General features: G+C 50.8%; 2 protein-coding genes across 4 annotated transcripts; both read right to left on the minus strand.

Annotated features, from left to right (window-relative positions):
* Window positions 1-891: 891 nt before the first annotated feature.
* Window positions 892-10,752, minus strand: Proca1 (protein interacting with cyclin A1). 2 transcript variants are annotated; one of them, XM_075991493.1, is made up of 5 exons: window positions 10,571-10,745; window positions 4,157-4,246; window positions 2,120-2,243; window positions 1,731-1,892; window positions 892-1,646 (listed from the first exon to the last, which is right to left on the minus strand). In XM_075991493.1, exons 1-5 carry the CDS (start codon window positions 10,659-10,661, stop codon window positions 1,028-1,030), a joined length of 1,086 nt encoding a protein of 361 aa, XP_075847608.1. In that variant the 5' UTR covers window positions 10,662-10,745; the 3' UTR covers window positions 892-1,027. The 2 variants fall into 2 exon arrangements, with proteins under 2 accessions (XP_075847608.1, XP_075847607.1); XM_075991492.1 differs by lacking the exon at window positions 4,157-4,246 and having other exon boundaries at window positions 10,571-10,752.
* A 3,481-nt stretch (window positions 10,753-14,233) lies between these two features.
* On the minus strand, window positions 14,234-17,842 carry Rab34 (RAB34, member RAS oncogene family). Of its 2 annotated transcripts, XM_075991495.1 has the most exons (11): window positions 17,783-17,842; window positions 16,898-17,101; window positions 16,606-16,697; window positions 16,005-16,070; window positions 15,816-15,917; window positions 15,665-15,729; window positions 15,483-15,534; window positions 15,128-15,209; window positions 14,953-15,043; window positions 14,727-14,834; window positions 14,234-14,642 (listed from the first exon to the last, which is right to left on the minus strand). In XM_075991495.1, the coding sequence occupies exons 2-11, from the start codon at window positions 16,949-16,951 to the stop codon at window positions 14,575-14,577; spliced, it is 780 nt and encodes a 259-aa protein (XP_075847610.1). In that variant the 5' UTR covers window positions 16,952-17,101; window positions 17,783-17,842; the 3' UTR covers window positions 14,234-14,574. The 2 variants fall into 2 exon arrangements, with proteins under 2 accessions (XP_075847610.1, XP_075847609.1); XM_075991494.1 differs by lacking the exon at window positions 17,783-17,842 and having other exon boundaries at window positions 14,430-14,642; window positions 16,005-16,073; window positions 16,898-17,092.
* Window positions 17,843-18,260: the final 418 nt, after the last annotated feature.

Below are 18,260 nucleotides of genomic sequence, written 5' to 3' on the forward strand. Positions count from 1 at the left end.
TCATCTCCCACACAGTGTAGAAAAGTAAACCTGAGGGGGCTGGAGAGATGGCTCAGAAGTTAAGAGCATTGCCTGCTCTTCCAAAGGTCCTGAGTTCAATTCCTGGCAACCACATGGTGGCTCACAACCATCTGTAATGAGGTCTGGTGCCCTCTTCTGGCCTGCAGACATACAGACAGAATATTGTATACATAATAAATATTTTTTTAAAAAAATAAAAATTTAAAAAAAAAAGAAAAGTAAACCTGAGCCCCTGGGCACCCCTTCATTTCTCAGCTGTGCCTTGGTCTCTGACAGCCAGAAGAGTCAGTTCCTGGCCCAGAATGGGTCCCTCACCTGATCATCCTCGGACACTCAGGCTATTTCCCACCCCTTTCCCTTCCTGGCTCAGTATCAGCCAGCACCCTGGCTCTGGTTCCTTCCGCCCGCAGCCTTCTTTGTTCTGTGTGTTCAGTGTGGGAAAGTAAAGCCTCCCTCCTTTGTGCCTGCTTGAGTCGCCATTGCTGCCTGCATTGAACTCATACCCGCTTTTCTTCACCCTTTGATTGTGTTGGTGGGAAAGGTTGGCTTTCTCCTGGAACTCTCTACTTTCTCCAGCATAGCAGGTCTGCTGCAAGGGGCTCCACCAGCTGGGAAGATCGTGTCCCCTGTGGTGCTACAGCCCTTCCCTTGGGCCACTTGAGGAGGGAAAGGCAGGCCAAGTAAGCAGCAGGTTCAGTTTATTGAAGGTGGCGCTGCATAGTGCTGCCCACACCACAGAAGGAGTTTCACAAATGGCGCTGGTCTCCATCATCGGCTCCCTCCCTAGACAGATTCTGCCACCTGCTCCTAGGTGGCTTCTCTCTCCCTCCTAACTTCCCATAGACATAGACTTCCTCCTTGATTGTAGAATTGTCCCTTGAGAATCCCCCTGACCTCTGGCCCAGAGCCAGCCACCTCCCCCCAGAAGAGGCCCTGTTGGAGGGAGAGAATAGCAGTAGGGGTCAGTTACAGTAGGCTTGATTTATTCACTCTGGTTGCCCTGGCCTCAACTGAGATTGGGGCTTGACACTGGGGGAGATTTTCTCTTGCTCGTCTTCTTGTTTTGTAAGGTCTTTGTCCCATTCTTTTTGGTTTGGGCAGTGCTCTTCTCTTTCTTCTTGGGCGATGGTGATTCCACAGTATCACTGGAGCGTCGCTCTTTATTCCGTTCATAGCTGTCCTCACTCTCCCGCTCTTCTCGGCTTTCTGGGCTGGACTCTGACGTCCTGACTGGTTCTGGAGGGGAAGACTCTGATTTCACTGGGCTTTTCTTCTTAGTTAACTTGCCCTTCTTGACAATTTTCTTCGGTTTTGCCTTTTTATCCACCATCTCCTCCTCCTTGTCTTTCTCTTTCTCCTTTTTCATCTTCTTGATGACCTTGCCCTCCTGACTCTTGTCTGTGGGGCTCTCAGAACGCCAGATGGTGATGGGCGCTGCTGAGTCGGGAGCCCTGGTGACGGCCCTGATGTCTGGGTCAGTAGGTATGTCAGTGGGACACAAGTGAGTCGGGCTGGGAGATGGAGCCTCCTCCTCCTCCTCATTTGGATCATCTGCCATACATATGTGATGGATGGAATGGGGATGGTGGATTACTGCCACAGAGAGGGGTCTGTAGCGTTTGCACCTGGGGGGGGAGAGAAAGAAAGAAATGAATGAAGCTGAATCAGGCACCCTGGAGTCCTGTGCCCACCAGCCAGCTGGTACTCACCAGCGGTACCAGATCCGCTCCACACACTCTTCCTCTGGGATGAGTTCAAAGCAAGGGGTATGGATGATGTTGTAGCAGGTTGAGCCCCCATCTCTGGAGCAGCAGGTCGGGCATACATCTCGGGAGCTGCTATTATTTGTCTTCTCTGAGCAGTCCTTCAGCCTGCCACACACCAGACTCTCAGCTTGGCTCCCATACCTCCATGACTCCCCAGGGGCCCAGAGGGACAGCCAGCTGCTTCTGGGCCTGGCCCAGGCTGCCAAGAGAGCTCCCCATTCATTGTTCTTGGAGCCGAGCAGGGTTTAAGAGCTGGGGCTAGGCTGGCAGCACCAGGCCAAGGCTGGAGGGGAACCTGAAGGGGATGGGTCCCCCATGAAGGGGGCCCTCACCTAGATTCACAGTTGCAGTGTCTGACGGTGTGCATGTGCTGCTTGTGATGGTCACATTCCGGGTAGGGGTGGATGACACACTGCTGATGTTTCCAGCAGCACCTGTCAGTGTCCTCGCAGATACCTGAGGGAAGAGGGATCCGGGTCATTGGGAGGCAGCCAAACACACCCACACCGCATTCCCCCACCTTGTAATTCCCAACAACAACTGCTATCATCAGAGGTGGTGACTTAACTCCAGTTCTCTGCATTGCCCTCTCCTCTTATCCACTGCTTTGATACTGTCATGGAAACATTGCCACACATAGGATAGAGAGGATCCCTGCCACGCTTCCCTTGCTGTTCTGTATTGCCTTTGTCACTTCCTCTTCTGGGGAATCCACTGCCCCAGGCCCTCTACTCAATGCCCTCTCCAACTCCACAGTGTGGGTGGGGAATGGCCACAGCCTTGTCTGGCAGCCTCCTGCGTGGGTGGCAGTGGGTCCTCGACAGCATGCTCCTTACCTGTTCTGGTTCCTCTGCGTCCTGTCTCCTCCACCTCCTCACTTCTCTTCATTCTTTCCCTGCTCTTTACTAGTCCAAACCATTGTCTTGGACTGGAAGGTGCTCAGTGGGTGGCGATAAGAGGAGGAACCGAGCCCCTGCAGGTTGTCCTTGCCCTCCACATGCTACCACAGCCACACAAACAAGGCTTTTTAAAAATTGCTTTAAGCTGTTGAGTGGGGGCTGGAGAGATGGCTCAATGGTTAAAAGCATTGCCTGCTCTTCCAAAGGTCCTGAGTTCAATTCCCAGCAACCACATGGTGGCTCATAACCATCTGTAATAAGGTCTGGTGCCCTCTTCTGGCCTGCAGATATACATACAGACAGAATATTGTATACATAATGAATGAATGAATAAATATTAAAAAAAATTTTTAAAGCTGTTGGGTGGTAGCACTCGGGAGGCAGAGGCAGGTGGATCTCTGAGTTTGAGGACAACCTGGTCTACAGAGAAAATTCCAGGACAGTCAAGACTACTCAGAGAAATCCAGCCTGGGTGGGGAGGCTGCTTTAAATATCCCAGAACCACAGAATGCTGAACAACCTGCCCCAATTTATGCCAGTTTGTGAGGCTGGGGAAGGTTCCCACTTCTTACTGAGCTGCATGGGTTTTTCATGGGACTCCCAGTGTTCCATCTCTGACCCTGCTTAGGGCTCCAGGCAGCCCCTGATTTCTCTCTGCACCCTGCCTCCTGCCCCACCGTCTCCCAGAGGAACAGCCCTGTAGGGGTAAGAAGTGATGAGTTCTGCATCCGGGCTGGAAGGCTGTGGTTAGCTCTCCACTCCCCCCACCCCAAGAGGCCATGGTGATTATGCCTTTATCCAGCTCCTGGGAGTGGCAGAGCTGGGCAGGACATCAGGCAGCAGGAGAGAGAAGACAGCCATGTAGTCTTAGGCTTTCTCTTGCTCTCCTTCCCTTTTCCGCACAATACTGTGAGGCTCCCGAGAGATTCCAGAATACCTCTCACCCACTTTCTCTTGCCTCTTCTCCCCAGGGGAAGTAAGGAATGTGTACAGCAGGACCTTGGACTATCGCCCCTGCTTTTTTTTTTTTTTTTTTTTTGGCACTTAAATTGAGGCAAAGGGCAGCATAAAGGCATATGCTCTGAGCCTGGAGTCAGTCATGCCTGAGGCTTGGGGCTCTTTCCCTTGACAATTTGCTTTTCTGTGCCTCTCCTACCCACAAAATGGGACAGGGCTAGCTATTATGCAGGGTTACAAGGACATGTTGATGTTTGTGACCACAAAGTATTTTACCAAAGACAGGGGTGACAGGGCTTTCTCCGGCATTGCAGAAGACAAGGAAAGGATGGGCAGCTGGGTTCTCTACCATATGGCTCTTGGGATCACACTCAGGTTATCGGCAAGCACCTTTACTCGTTGACCCTGGGGCACCTGAGGAATCCCACTGAGAGCCCGTCCCTCCTCCAAGATGTTAGCTCTCACAAATAGGGGTAATGTAGCCTCTGAGGGCCATAGGTCGCATGGACCCACCTTCCGAGGAGAAGGAAGAGGAAGACACATCACTGCTGGACTCCACACTAGCCAGATGTCTTCTCTTCCAGCTGGGCAACCTGCTTATATCTGAGAGTACAAAACGGCAGCAGTGACAACAGCCACCTCCCATGTCATTCAGTCACTAAACATTTCCTAAGATGCTGGGCCCAGACATATATCCTGGGGATGCAGGGATTTAAGAACCAAAGCACACTTCTCCAGAGACTGAAGGGGAGGGACCAGGAAAGAGCAAAAAGGTTCATGGCAGCAGTGTGAAAACGGAAGAGGGCCAGATGATGATGGCACACGCAGAGGCAGGTGGATCTCAGAGTTCAAGGCCAGCCTGGTTTACAGAGCTAGTTCAAGGACAGACCCCCAAAGCGACCTATCTCAAAAAAAGAAAAAAAAATTGGGAGAGAGGGTAGGGTAGACTGGAGGGGTGAGGACTATGAACTTAGGAACTTGAGTGGCACTGTAGTGATTAGTCAGGGAAGACAGGGCCAGCCTGGTCCAAGGCGTGGAGAGCCTGGGCACACCACTTGTTTGTAGGGTTCCCCATGGCCTCAAGCATGCTCAGCAAGTGTTCTACAACTGAACGATAGGAGTCAGAGAAGTGTGGAGCCAGCTGTTGAGACGTGCTGTCATCCCAGCACCTAGGAGGCAGAGTCAAAGGTTCAAGGTTATCCTCCTCTAAAGCTATCTTGGTCTACATACCAAGTTTTAAGCCAGATAGGGCTACACTGAGAGACCCTGTCTCAAAAAAAAATTAAGTGCTGAACACGTCGTGAAAATTTCTACAGCACTGCTGTTCCCAGCTCCAGCCTGGGAAAGAGGTGCCCAGTGTCCTATTGCCCCAAGCCTCCCTCTTTACTCTTTTCTTCCATGACAGGCTACACTTTCTTTTCTTGATGTTTATTTTTATGTGCATGGTTGTTGGGCCTGGGTGAGTGTCTGTGCGTGCATAACATGTGTAAAGTATCTGTGGAGGCCGGAAGGAGGCCTAAGAACTAGAGTTATAGCCTGAAGCTAGTGGGCCTTTAATGCGAGCAGAACACTTGTGACATCTGTGAGTTCAAGGCCGGCCTGGTCCACAGAGCTAGACAGCTAGTTCCAGGAGAGCCGGGGCTGTTAGGCAGAGAAACCCTCTATTGTTATAGAGAGTTGCAAGCAGTCATGTGGTCACTCTGACAGACCAGTTAGTGTTCTCACCCACTAGGCCATCTCTCCAGACCCGCTCTGAACATTTTCAAACGGAACACTCCAGCCCTTTTTCTAACATGCATTTCCCCCCTTTCCTTTTCAAGACATTCATTCAGTAACATTCATCTAGCCACTCCTTGAGGCAGTAATTAAGGGGGTTATAGCCCCACCTCCAGTGAAGTCAGATTCTCGTTCCTTCTCAGCGACCTGCCCCTTTATCAGCATAGCCTTGACCAAGGCTGCTAGCAAAGTCTCAGCTCCAGCCCCAGCCTTTTCCTCTGAACTGTTAGCCAGTTACTCCCTCGCAAACTCTTCCTTGGACTTCCATGAAAGCCCTCATCTTTGTTTCAAGACAGGGTTTCTCTGTGTAGCCCTGGCTGTCCTGGAACTCACTCTGTAGACCAGGCTAGCCTCAAACTCGCAGAGATCTGCCTGCCTCTGCCTCCCCAGGGCTGGGATTAAAGGCGTGTGCCACCACCGCCTGGCTTATTTTATTATATTGTGTGTGTGTATTGTGAGCAAGTGCTGTGTGATTTTGTTACTATGGCTTGTGGCCTTGCTTGAAGTCGGACATGGTAAGCCCTCCGGCATTGTCCTCAGCATTGCTTTTACCTGCTAGTGGTTTTGTTCTTCCATGTGGCTTTAATTTTATTTTCCATTTCTTTTTTTTTTTTTTTTTTGGTTTTTCGAGACAGGGTTTCTCTGTGGTTTTGGAGCCTGTCCTGGAACTAGCTCTTGTAGACCAGGCTGGTCTTGAACTCACAGAGATCCGCCTGCCTCTGCCTCCCGAGTGCTGGGATTAAAGGCGTGCGCCACCACCGCCCGGCTTATTTTCCATTTCTGTGAAGAATGGCATTGAAATTTTAATTTGGATTACACTGAATCTGTAGACCGCTTTTGATAAAATTTGCCATTTTCATAGTATTCATTCTTTTTTTTTGGTTTTTCGAGACAGGGTTTCTCTGTGGACCAGGCTGGTCTCGAACTCACAGAGATCTGCCTGCCTCTGACTCCCGAGTGCTGGGATTAAAGGCGTGAGCCACCATCGCCCGGCTCATAGTATTCATTCTTCCATAAAAAATAGGAGGTCAAGCTGAAGAGATGGCTCAGAGGTTAAGAGCATTGCCTGCTCTTCCAAAGGTCCTGAGTTCAATTCCCAGCAACCACATGGTGGCTCACAACCATCTATAATGAGGTCTGGTGCTCTCTTCTGGCCTGCACCACAGACAGGATATTGTCTACATAATAAATAAATAAATAAATAAATATTAAAAAAAAATAGGAGGTCTTGGGCTGGAGAGATGGCTCAGCGGTTAAGAGCATTGCCTGCTCTTCCAAAGGTCCTGAGTTCAATTCCCAGCAACCACATGGTGGTCCACAACCATCTGTATTGAGGTCTGGTGCCCTCTTCTGGCTAACTCCGTACAAAATAAGTAAATAAATATATATATAAAAAAATAGGAGGTCTTTCATCCTTTCGTGTCTTTATTTTCTTTTTCTTTCTTTTTTTTTTTTTTTGGTTTTTTGAGACAGGGTTTCTCTGTAGCTTTGGAGCCTGTCCTGGAACTCCCTTGGTAGACCAGCCTGGCCTCGAACTCACAGAGATCCGCTTGTCTCTGCCTCCCAAGTGCTGGGATTACAGGCGTGCGCCACCACAGCCCGGCTTGTCTTTATTTTCTTTATTCAGTGTTTTAAAGTTTCAGCTGCTGAGATCTTTACGTCCTGGATCAGCCTTGTTCCAAGGATTTCTTGTTGCTATTTCAGGTCATTGTGAGTAAGGTTATTTCCTTATTTTCCTCACATTTACTTGTGAGTCTGCATGTGTGGGCATGCCACAGTGCGCATGTGGAGGGCAGAAGACAACCTGTAGGCATCTGCTCTCTCCTTCTACCCTGTTGGTACCAGTCATCAGGATTGGTGGCAAGAGCCTGTTCCTGCTGAGTATCTCACTACTGGCTACTAACCTTTGTAATCTAATTTTATAAACAGCCACTTTGTTGAAAGTATCAGCTCTACTATGCTCTTCTGGTGGGATCCTTATTGTCTCTTATGTATAGGGTTATCTCCAAATAATGATACATATTTATGTCCCTTTAATCTCCTCCGTTTGTTTTATTGCTCTAGCTAAAACTTCAAGCATTATTAAGAGTGGACTTGCCAGACAATGGTGGCACATGCCTTTAATCCCAGCACTCGGGAGGCAGAGACAGGTGGATCTCTGTATATTTGAGGCCAGCCTGATATACAGAGTTAGTTCCAGGACAGAGCTCCAAAGCTCTAGAGCTACAGAGAAATCCTGTCTCAAAAAAAAAAAAAGGAGTGAACTGCAGAGGCACTGCACAGACATACATGCACGCAAAATACTCCTACACATAAAAAAGAAAAATTAAAAAGAAAATTAGCCAGGTGGTGGTGGCACACACCTTTAATCCCAGCACTTGGGATACAGAGGCAGGTGAATCTCTGTGAGTTCGAGGCCAGCCTGGTCTACAGAGTGAATTCCAGGACAACCAAGAATACACAGACAAACCCTGTCTCAAAATACAACAACAAAAAGAAATTGTGACCCCCCCAGCCCGCCAATCATCTTCCTGCCCCCTGTGTGTTTCCCGTAGTTAACCCTTTTCAGAAAGCAGCAGACATTTCTGCTAGAAATCAAGGGATAACCCTTGTACTTCCATGCCGTATCTATCTACCCCTGCACCTTCCTGTGCCTTCGCTTAGACCCCTATCATCTTTCTGCTTGTTTGTCGTTTTTGAGGCAGAGTCTCGCTGTGCAGGCCTGGCTGGCCTGACTTGCTTACCTCTGCCTATGTGCTGGGATTAAAGGCTTAAGCCACAAAACCAAGCTTAAACTCCACCATCTCTGACCTAAGATGCAGCCATAGCTTCCCTCCTGATCTCCCCAACTGTGGTCCTCACTGCCTTCCTTCAGTCCTCGCCATACAGCCAAGCTGAGTTTTATAGAGTACCAACTGGCTTCTTCTCTTCTTCCTGCCATGTGCTGGAATCATAGGGCTGTGCCACCAGGCCTGGCTTCCGTCTTTCCTTCACGATGAAGTGTGGACTTTTTATCATGCCAGTAGGACCCAGTTCTCTCCTCACAGACAGTTTCTCCCATCCCTCACTTTACCATTCTTTCTCCCCTGCCACTCTCCCACGTGCTACCTGCTCAGCTCAGTGGGAAAATGTTTTTGCTCGTAATGGCCCACATTTGTAATCCAAGAACTTGGTAGGCTGAGGCAGGAGGGCTAACCTGGGCTACATAGCAACACCTTGTCTCAAACACCAATACTGTCCAAGTGGAATTAATTGTGTGTGTGTTTTATGTGCCCTCTGACCTGCTACCATAGTTCTAAGAAAGACATTCCTGTATTTACTCCTTAAGAATAATAACCGTATTTCATCTGCCTCTGTATCCAAAAATAGCTCAGTCTTTGTTGGTTGACTGAGTGTATGTATTCAGTCTCCTACTGGAATACATAAATTCACTATTTGAGCCACAAAGAGGCACTAGAGAGTCTGTCCCTAGGTCAACTCGGGTACTATGTTTTATCTTTTTATACATTTATCTTTGGGGTCATTTATTTCACATAGCGGTAGGAAGAAGAGGGACAGAATCGAAGAGGAGTGACATTCAGAAAGGCAGCGTAGACAACAGGCTGGCCCAGAATTCCCCACATTGCCTGGGCTGCCCTTGAATGTATGGTAGTTCTCCTGTCCCAAGAACTGGAGTTGCCAGCAGGAGTCCCCCTGCTCACTTTATTTATTTACTTACTTTGACTGGGGCTGTGTTGTGGAAAAAGTAGGGGAAGTCTCTGGGGATCAGATCCAGGGTTTCACACAAGCTAAGCAAGCATCCTTACCTACAACTCCAGCCCTCAGCTCTCCTGGGAGTTTTTCTGGGGGAGATGGTTTCCCAGGATGTACACTTTCACAGTGCTAGACTTAGGGGGCTGGAAAGATGGCTCAGAGGTTGAGAGCACTGGCCACTCTTCCAGAGGTTCAATTCCCAGCAACCACATGGTGGCTCACAACCATCTGTAGTGAGATCTGGCGCCCTCTTCTGGCTAACAGGGATATATGCATCCAGAGCACTGTATACATAATAAATAAATCTTTGAAGTGTGACTAAAAATTGCATAGCAAGGGACCCAGACCAAGAGAGGCGAAGTGACCAGCCTAGGATGGAAGGTAATAGCAGATGCACAAGTAAAGCCCAGGTCTTCTGGGTTTCTTAGCCTGTGTGCTTTTAGCCCTGTGTGCTCTGTTAGCTAAGGAAACACACAAGTTCCAGAACTGAGTCTTAAATCATCATCCCCTAAAACACTTGTGTTTAATCCCTAGCATGGCTAATTCCTCACTTCTGATTTTTTGTTAATCATGATCCACAGCCTCCCCTATTTATTTTGAATCCTAAAGTTATTCCAGTAAGGGCCTGCGTCTAGGTCAGGATCAAACTGTTGGTTTTCCTTCCTCCTGTCACTGCGAACAGGATTTGTGTGGGATTGAAGCTTGTTCATGTCCCACTAATACCCTTAATAGATGCTGACAGCATCAGCTGTTTGGGAGGGAAAGAGGATTTAGGAAGGCAGCCTGCCCCTTTGTCTACAGAGGAGAGAGGGGAGCAGTGACCAAGGCAGTACTTCAGATCTCCTGCAACAGAATGAGGACGGGTAATGGTTTGAAAGGAGGAGAAAAGCTGTGGTCTCTTCCTTGGAACAGGTAGCAAGGGTCTAACTCAAACTCACTCATTTGAATGCTCATTTGTAGAGGTCCTCTTTGTCCTGCGAAGCCCCTCCCCTCTTTTGAGGACCAGAGAATGGGCACCATAGCAGCCAAAAAGAGACAGTGGGAAGGATGAAACAAGAAACCAAAGAGGAGGCTGCAAGAGAAGGGCAGTGAGTCTTCCGGGAAATGTCTCCTAGGCTCAGTCAGGGACCCATCTTGGAGGTGATTATGATGTCACTTGTGGAACCCCCGGACTCTTTCCTGCCCTCAAGGTCAATGGAACCGATCGCCCAGCCCCGGCTGGATGGGTGGCTTCTTGCCAGAGCCTCCCGCCTCTGGGGCAGCAGGCTAGGTCAGCGGCGGGCAACCTGATGCTCAACAGTTAAGCTTTGACTCGGGAGCGTTTGCTTCAGGTCAAGGCAAGAGATCTTCCAGAGCCCCGCCCCGCCCCGCCCCCAGCCTTCCGCCCCGCCCCTTTACCGGTGCTCTCGCTCTCCTCCCAAATGTCAGTTTTGCAGCCACTCTTTTCCTCAGTCCATCTTTTAATCGTTAGTGTCGTCCTGACCCACATCGCTGCCAGCCTAGTTCTTCCACAGGACTCTACCTCGCAGAGTTCAACGTTGAATCTCAGCTTAGTGGAGCCCTCGGCCCAGCAGTAAGCTCCAGTCCAGCCCCTAGCTCCGCCTCATGCTTGCCCAGCTCCCAACCCGCCTCCCCCCTCCCGGTCTTCCAGCCCGGGTCTAAGCGTCAGGCGTGTTCTACATCCGGGATCTCAAGCTCCTTCCAGGACCCTTCGTCACGCCCTTAACGCCAATACCAGCTTTTGCCTTACAAACCGAGCACTCAGTCGCATACCTAGTTCCTTGCTGGTCCCTGCTTCTAAAAAAACCCTACCGAAACCCCGCCCCCAGCAGGTACGCCCCGCCCATTCCAATCTCAAGAGCCTTTGCACTTGTGGACCTGTCCCGCCTTCGGAGGCAGGGACGTCCACGAGGTCCGCCCCTGACAGTTCAGAGAGCAGTCTTCTTGAACGTGGCGTTGCGGACGTCCAGGATTTGGGTCTGCTTGAAGACATGCTGGCTCTCTTCTAGTATGTACGATACCTCCCCACACTCCCAGACCACTAGACCCATCCACCCCCGTTCCACCCTTCAGGTTTCTCCCAGTCCCAAAGGTCACTTGGTCCTAGGTTCCATACAGCTCATTTTCCTGTTCAGACAGTAAGGTGGCCTACAGTCATGGTAACTTCGTCCCAGTACACACCCTTTACACCCTCAAACACAGCATGCACACTTATCCATCACCCACAGCGATGCCAAAAGTCTACACACAATACACAGAACTATTTTAACAAGGTGCACCCACACATGCAGGTCGTGGGACTACACACTCAGGCCCCTGGGAGCACTTCAGTACTGAGGTGGCTTCTGGCATGCGCGCTGAATTAACCGGCTCTGTACAAAGAGGACCCCAGAGCTGTGGAAACAGAGACGGAAAATAGACACAAGACAGAATGAATGAATGAGAGCTACTTTGCAGACATTCCACACAGCACATATCACTTTCCCTCCAAGCAGCTCCCCAAACCAGAATATGTGTGCCTCAAAAAGCAGAAAACAGCTGGGCAGTGGTGTGCTAGCCTTTATCTGTTCGTTTGTTTATTTGTTGTTTTTATGTGCATTGGTGTTTTGCAAGCATGCTAGTTTTTGTGAGGGTGTTGGATCCTGGAGTTACAGACAGTTTGCAAGCTGCCATTTGGGTGCTGGGAATTGAAAAGAGGAGTCATTGCTCTTTACCACAGAGCCATCTCTCTAGCCCTGGTGCTCACCTTTAATCCAAACACTTGCAGGCAGATCTGCGTTTGAGGACAGCCTGGTTTTCATAGTGAGTTCTAGGACAGCCAGGGTTATATAGAAAGACCTAAACTATAATACAATAATAATGATAATATAATAGCTGGGTGGTGGTGGCACACACCTTTAATCCCAGCACTTGGGATGCAGAGGCAGGTGAATCTCTGTGAGTTCGAGGCCAGCCTGGGCTATAAGAGGACAGGCTCCAAAGCTACAGAGAAACCCTGTCTCAAAAAAAAAAAAAAAATACAAGAAAAAAGAAAAAGAAAAGCAGGGACAAGGCCAGGTAAGATGGCATGTGCCATTGTGCCTTTAATCGGAAGGCAGACGCAGGTAGATATCTGAGGTCCAGGTCACGTGGGGTTAACCATGAAACCCTGTCTCAAAAATAAATAAATGTAAACCCCTAGAGCTAGGGGTGGATTACCTCCACAGGAGTTGTTGGCCAGGGAGACCCAAACAGCCTCTAAGACAATAGGACTATGCCCATTGCTGCCAGTGACATTCCAAAACTGAACAGAAAGACCCTGTTGTTACTGATGTCCTATGCGTTGGTTACAGAACTTGGAGAAATAAGACTAGGACTGAGCCAAAAAAAGTCCCCTACCAGTGGTCTAGCTCTTGTAGTACCGTAAAGTGCCACAGAGGTCTCTGGACGAATCACGGCCTAAAGTCCTACTCAGCTGTGAATTCTGCGTGCTTCATGGGGAAAGCAAGCACGCTGTGTCAGCTAGTGCAGCAGTGGATAGCAGGTATAAATAAAATATTTTTTTGATTGGATTTATGCCAAGTCTGCTCCAAAATGTAAACTTCACATCTAATATGGGCTTTAGATAAAACCCATGGTCAGAGAAGTCATAGCCCCCGTGGAAAATCAACAGCTGTTTTTTGTTTTGTTTGGTTTTTCGAGACAGGGTTTCTCTGTAGCTTTGGCGCCTGTCCTGGAACTAGCTCTTGTAGACCAGGCTGGCCTCGAACTCACAGAGATCTGCTTGCCCCTGCCTCCCGAGTGCTGGGATTAAAGGCGTGCGCCACCACCACCCGGCCAACAGCTATTGCTTTGGTGAGAATGGTGTCCCAGCTAAGCTGCTTCCCAACATTTATGACTGTCATTTTCTGCATTTTCCTCACTTGTGTTTTACAGCAGAAGAAATATTGCCAAGACTTGTTACCAGCTGTGCTCTGAAAGATGGGAATAAATAAAAGACATCAACATCCCACTGGAGTTAATTGACCATAGTCAGATTTCCATATCACTTCCTCCAAGGCTCAGGGACCATTATGAAGGGGAGGGGGCAGAAAGGGTTTAAGAACCCAAGGAAAGGGAGAAGTGTTATGTAGCAATTTTATTTGACATAAAATCCTCCATTTTAGCTGGGTGGTGACGGTGCACATTTTTAATCCTAGCCCTTGGGAGGCAGACAGATCGCTGTGAGTCGAGGCCAGCCTGGTCTACAGAGCAAGTTTCAGGACAGCCACACACAGAGCTACACACAGAGAAATCCTGTCTCGAAAAATCAAAAAAGTAAAACAAACAAACAAAAACCCTTCCATCTTAGAGGGAAACCCCTTAAAAGACATAGGATGTTCTGCAGGAAGGTTCCTTAAGCCCAGGAAGTAAAGAACTCAAAGACTTCAGGAAATCCCTGAAATTGAGCAGCTAAACTAGGCTCCTCCTTCCCCAAGCATATTTAAGTAGTCAGGACTGCTTGAGAGACACTCTTAGACAAACTGAACTGGCTGGAAGAAAGCCCCTCCAACCTGTTCAGCTGCCTGAAGACTGCAGCAAGCTCCAGGCTTCATAAGCTGGCACTCATACTGGGGTAGCTGTGGGGGATGCAGCTTGGCTTGAGCCATTTCTGCTCCTGGAAGAAGACGCTCACCCATGTTCCTGTAAGTCACCTGAATAAAATTCACTGGTTCACCAAGCTGGACTTAGATGATACATATCCTTAGTCTGTCATCAATTTCCTATCTGGGACAAATGGACCTAGGGGCTCTGTCACACAGTTCACAGATACAGAGTAATGTCTAGATCAGGCTGGCCTACAAGAGACCTGCCTCAAAGAGAGAGGGAGACAGAGAGGAAGGAAGGAAGAAAAAGGGTAGTCATTCAGATTTTCTCCCGATGAGGACTGAGAGGATAAAGTCAGTCCTCCAAAGCCTGGTCTCTGAGGGTTTAGCCAGTGTGAGCCCTGTGTTGGGAGCAAGAATAGACAGAATCCCCACAGGGGCTCCAGTTCCCTAATCACTACAGCTATTAGCCCCTGGAAAGAAACCCAGCCCAGAAAACATTCTAACAAATTTTAATGCATAAGGCACAGTACAAGGCTGCAATTGTTGAGCATCATCATCCATAAAGAGCTCAGGAGGCTGAGCAAAAGCAGCAACGCTGACCCCCCTCAGGCACCCTGGAGAGCCCCAGAGGAATAAGGGGTCATCCAGTCTTTGGCACGGTACCTGGGGGCAGGAAGTGACTAGCATGGTCCCAGTTACCCTCTGGGGACACTGCCTTCAAGGGGCGACTCTTTGGTCTGGAAAAAGTCAGTGCAAATGTCCAGGGGTTGACTTCAGAAGCAGTTGGGGTGGCACAGTCCCCCAGGAATGGGCAGTTTCTGGACAGTCCTCTCTTCAGGGACAACACGTGGCCTTTTTCTTGCTGGCAGTTAGGTAGAGGTTTTTGTCGTCACTGTTGATGCCTGGAAAAGGTGGGAAATACAGGCACTGGAGGTTCATTCCCTCCCCTGCTCTTGGCCTGCCACCTTCAACTGGGGAACACTTACGAACAACATCCCCAATGCGCCGAGCCCCCGATTTCTCCAGCTCAGCCACAACATTGGCCTCAAAGGTCAATGCTGCCACGCGGAAGAAGAATTCCCGGACATTCTCACCTGACATGGAGAGCAGAAACGGGTGCTTAGGGGAAACTAGATGGACCCAGCTGTAGATGTAGGAGTGAGAGGTGGGCAGGCAGGCACACACAGCAGGAGGCTGGGGATCCCAACTCACCAGTGAGGGAGGACACTGCCCAATACTCAGCCTTCATCTCTTGGGCCACCTTGAGGGCATCCTTCTCCATTAGGGAATATTGAGCAGGCGTCTGGGAGAATAAAATCAGCATCAGATGCGGGGTGGGAATGGGTCCCCTCACCAAGCTGGGGCGTTCTCCCACTGGCACGCTCACACTCAGGTCCTTCTTGGAACCCACAAGGAAGAGAAGCACGTTGGAAGGGTCATTCTCCTTGAGCGCGTCAGCGAGCCACTGCCTGCCACAGATGGTGGACGGCTGTAAGGAATGAGGGAGCCTGACAGGCCCCTTCCACCATCTTTCCCTTGTCCAGTTACCAGCTCTGTTTTTTCTTTTTCCTTTGCCCCCCCCCCCTCCATCATTCAGAGGATTGATCCCAGTTTCCCACGCGTTTCTGGCAAGCGCCTCACTGCTCAGCTACAGACACAGCTCTTAGATACACCCTCTTTCTGACCATCTTTTCTAAGTCCTCGCTGGATTTCCCCACCGTGTGCTGGGCATCCTTACATACTTGGTATGTTCCAGGGATGCCACATCATTCAGGTTGAAGACAATGATGATGGCTGTAAGAGGGACAGAAACAGCTGCAAGCTGGCAGACTGACGGACGCCTGCGGCTCACTTCCCTTACCCACTCCGTCTACTTAGAAGCTTGATGCGCTTAGACTGCCCGCATCACGGGCAGAACTTATACCTTGAGCTCCTCGGTAATAGGTGGAAGCGATGCATTTGAACCTCTCCTGCCCAGCAGTGTCCCATCTGCAAGAAAGGAGAGCAGAACTGAGACAATAGGGTGTGCAGAACCGGGTGACAGGCTAGCTGGACGGGGTGGAGGGGACACTCACAGTTGGAGACTGAAGGGGACACCCAGCACTTCAAATCGTTCCATCTCAAAATCCACTCCAATGGTGGCCTTGTAATTTTTATCGAAAGTGTCTTTGCAGAACCTGGGGAGGCACCGAGTAGCCTGTAGCACTGCCCACCTCGTAGAGACTGATCCTACCTTCCCCAGCCGTGCTCCAGAATCCCATTACCTATTAATGAGACAGGTCTTCCCCACAGAGAGGTCCCCCACAACGATGACCTTGGATATTTTAAATCTGCTGGACAGAGGAGTAGATGGACAGAGAAAGTGAACATCAACTTTTCACTCTAGAGAGTTCTAATACTCTGACTGGGGCTTAGTTGTACCTAAGCAGAAAGTTAAGTTGTTACCTGGGAGGTCCTGGACAGACGTATGTGCTGGGGAGCAGTGTTTAACATTAGGGACATTCACGCCTCTCTTTCTCTGGGGTATGTGTGTTGGGGGGAGGCTGCTAGGAGGAGTTGAGATGGCCCAGGGTGGGTTTTTTTTTTGTTTGTTTGTTTTGTTTTTTGTTTTTGGCCCAGGGTTTTACACACGTTACACAAGTGCTCTTTCTCTTCCTCTGAGCTGCACACAGCTCCAGCCTAGAGGCTGTATGTGCATGACCTCCCCATGATGGATGCCTTCTTCATAGGCTTGCAACAATCTCGTTCGGAGGAAAGGGGAGAACTTCAGAGCTGAGGCATAACCATGTAGCATCAAAGGGGTCATTCGAATGCCTTCAAAGTTTCTTTAGTATTTTTTTTAAGTTAGGGGTGTTCCTAACTCACCCCACGGTGCCTGTCCGGTGCTCCTGGCAGGCGCAAGTGACGCGGGGATGGAAGTCTTTGCGCACGTGCAAAGCGGCCTCCTTCCTCAGGCACTGAAAAGGACGTTGTAAGAATGGGGCTTTTGTCCCGCAGCCAAGCAGCCAGGGGTGGGGGGTGGGGTGGGAAGCGGACCACCCAGAAACAGCGGGCCTTGCTGGGCGACTGGGCAGGGCCCAATCCAACTGCTCGGGTGCCACCTCTCCCCGCCCACACTCCGCTACAGCCAGAGGCCCGACGTGGCCCTGGTCCCTACCTGGGGCAGCTCGGCCAGGACGCGGTCCCTCCGCACGGGCGCCAGAATGTTCATCTTGTCTGTGGCCTTGCGGGGCTCCCCGGGAAGGCGCGGAAGCCTGATCCGCCCTGGTCCGTGGGGACCCGACGATCACCCGCGGCCGCGGGGTACCGACGATCACCCGGGGCCACGGGGAGCCTGCTGGAGCCCTCGGCCTCGGAGACGCTACGACCACCGCGGGCCAAGGGGATGAGACGATCACCCCGGGTCTGGGAGAGCCCACAATCACCCGAGCCCGGGGCGTTCCGAAGACCACTCGGGGGCGGGGAGACCCCTCGGCCACTAGCTGTGAGCGGGGAGTCGCGTCCTGGGGAGCCCGGACCCTCGCGGACCCTACAATGACACGGGGTCTAATAGCTCCTACGATAACCCGGGGTCGCGGAGACCCGACGACAACTCGGGGCTGGGATGGCTCTACCATAACAGAGCGGCCCGGGGGCGCGGGGCCGCCCCGCCACCCCGAATCAGTGCGCGCAGGGGCGGCGCTGCCGACGCCCGCCAACGGTGAGAGGAGGGGGCGAGGGCCCTGGACCCGCGGCGAGGCCTGCCGTCCCACTCGGTTCCCACTTCGCGAACGATGTAACCCGATCCCCGGAAATTCCTGGAGAAGGGCCGCCCCCTGCCCCGCACCCAGCCGCTCCGGGGCTTGCAGCCGCCCTAGTGGCGGCCCTCGCCAACCCCCTCCTCTCTCCTGCGCGCTGCCCGGGCTCTAGCTCTCGCGCCAGATTTCTTACCCAACACCAAGACTGCCTCCACACAAATTGGAGCCTTTTCAGACTGGGATTCTCTAAACCTCTCTCCCCTTTATCTCCCTATTGGGGCTGCATCTTCCTTGGGACCCCTTACCCAGCGGAACTGGTGATGGGGAACCGGTGAATGTAGCGCAGCATCTGGCAAGACCCAGAGCCGCCGAGGGGAAAAGGGGGAGAGAAGGGGCCCAAGGAGAGGCGGCGCTTACCCTCCACGACTCCAGGCCTAGAGCATGACTCACAGAGTCTGCCCCTGCTTGCCCTTCTGCCCTGAGAGGTGGGACCAAGGGCCTTCAAGGGCTGCCAAGAGCCGAACGAAGTATCCACCAAGGACCAGACATCTCAGATCTGTTGTCTTTCCGTCGAATCTCCTACGGTAGAGGATGAGGAAATGTTAGGTTGACTAGAATTTCGTCTTCTAGAATAGTCACCATTCCGGGACTCCAGGAGTCCCTTTCTAATACGGGTGTTCACCTTTTTCTCCCCAGATTAGAACCAAAACCAGAACAACTTTTACTTTTTACACACATACATACACACACACACACACACACACACACACCCATGGAAACTGT

Source organism: Microtus pennsylvanicus, chromosome 11 (genome assembly GCF_037038515.1).
Source record: "Microtus pennsylvanicus isolate mMicPen1 chromosome 11, mMicPen1.hap1, whole genome shotgun sequence".
Classification (NCBI taxonomy): domain Eukaryota; kingdom Metazoa; phylum Chordata; class Mammalia; order Rodentia; family Cricetidae; genus Microtus; species Microtus pennsylvanicus.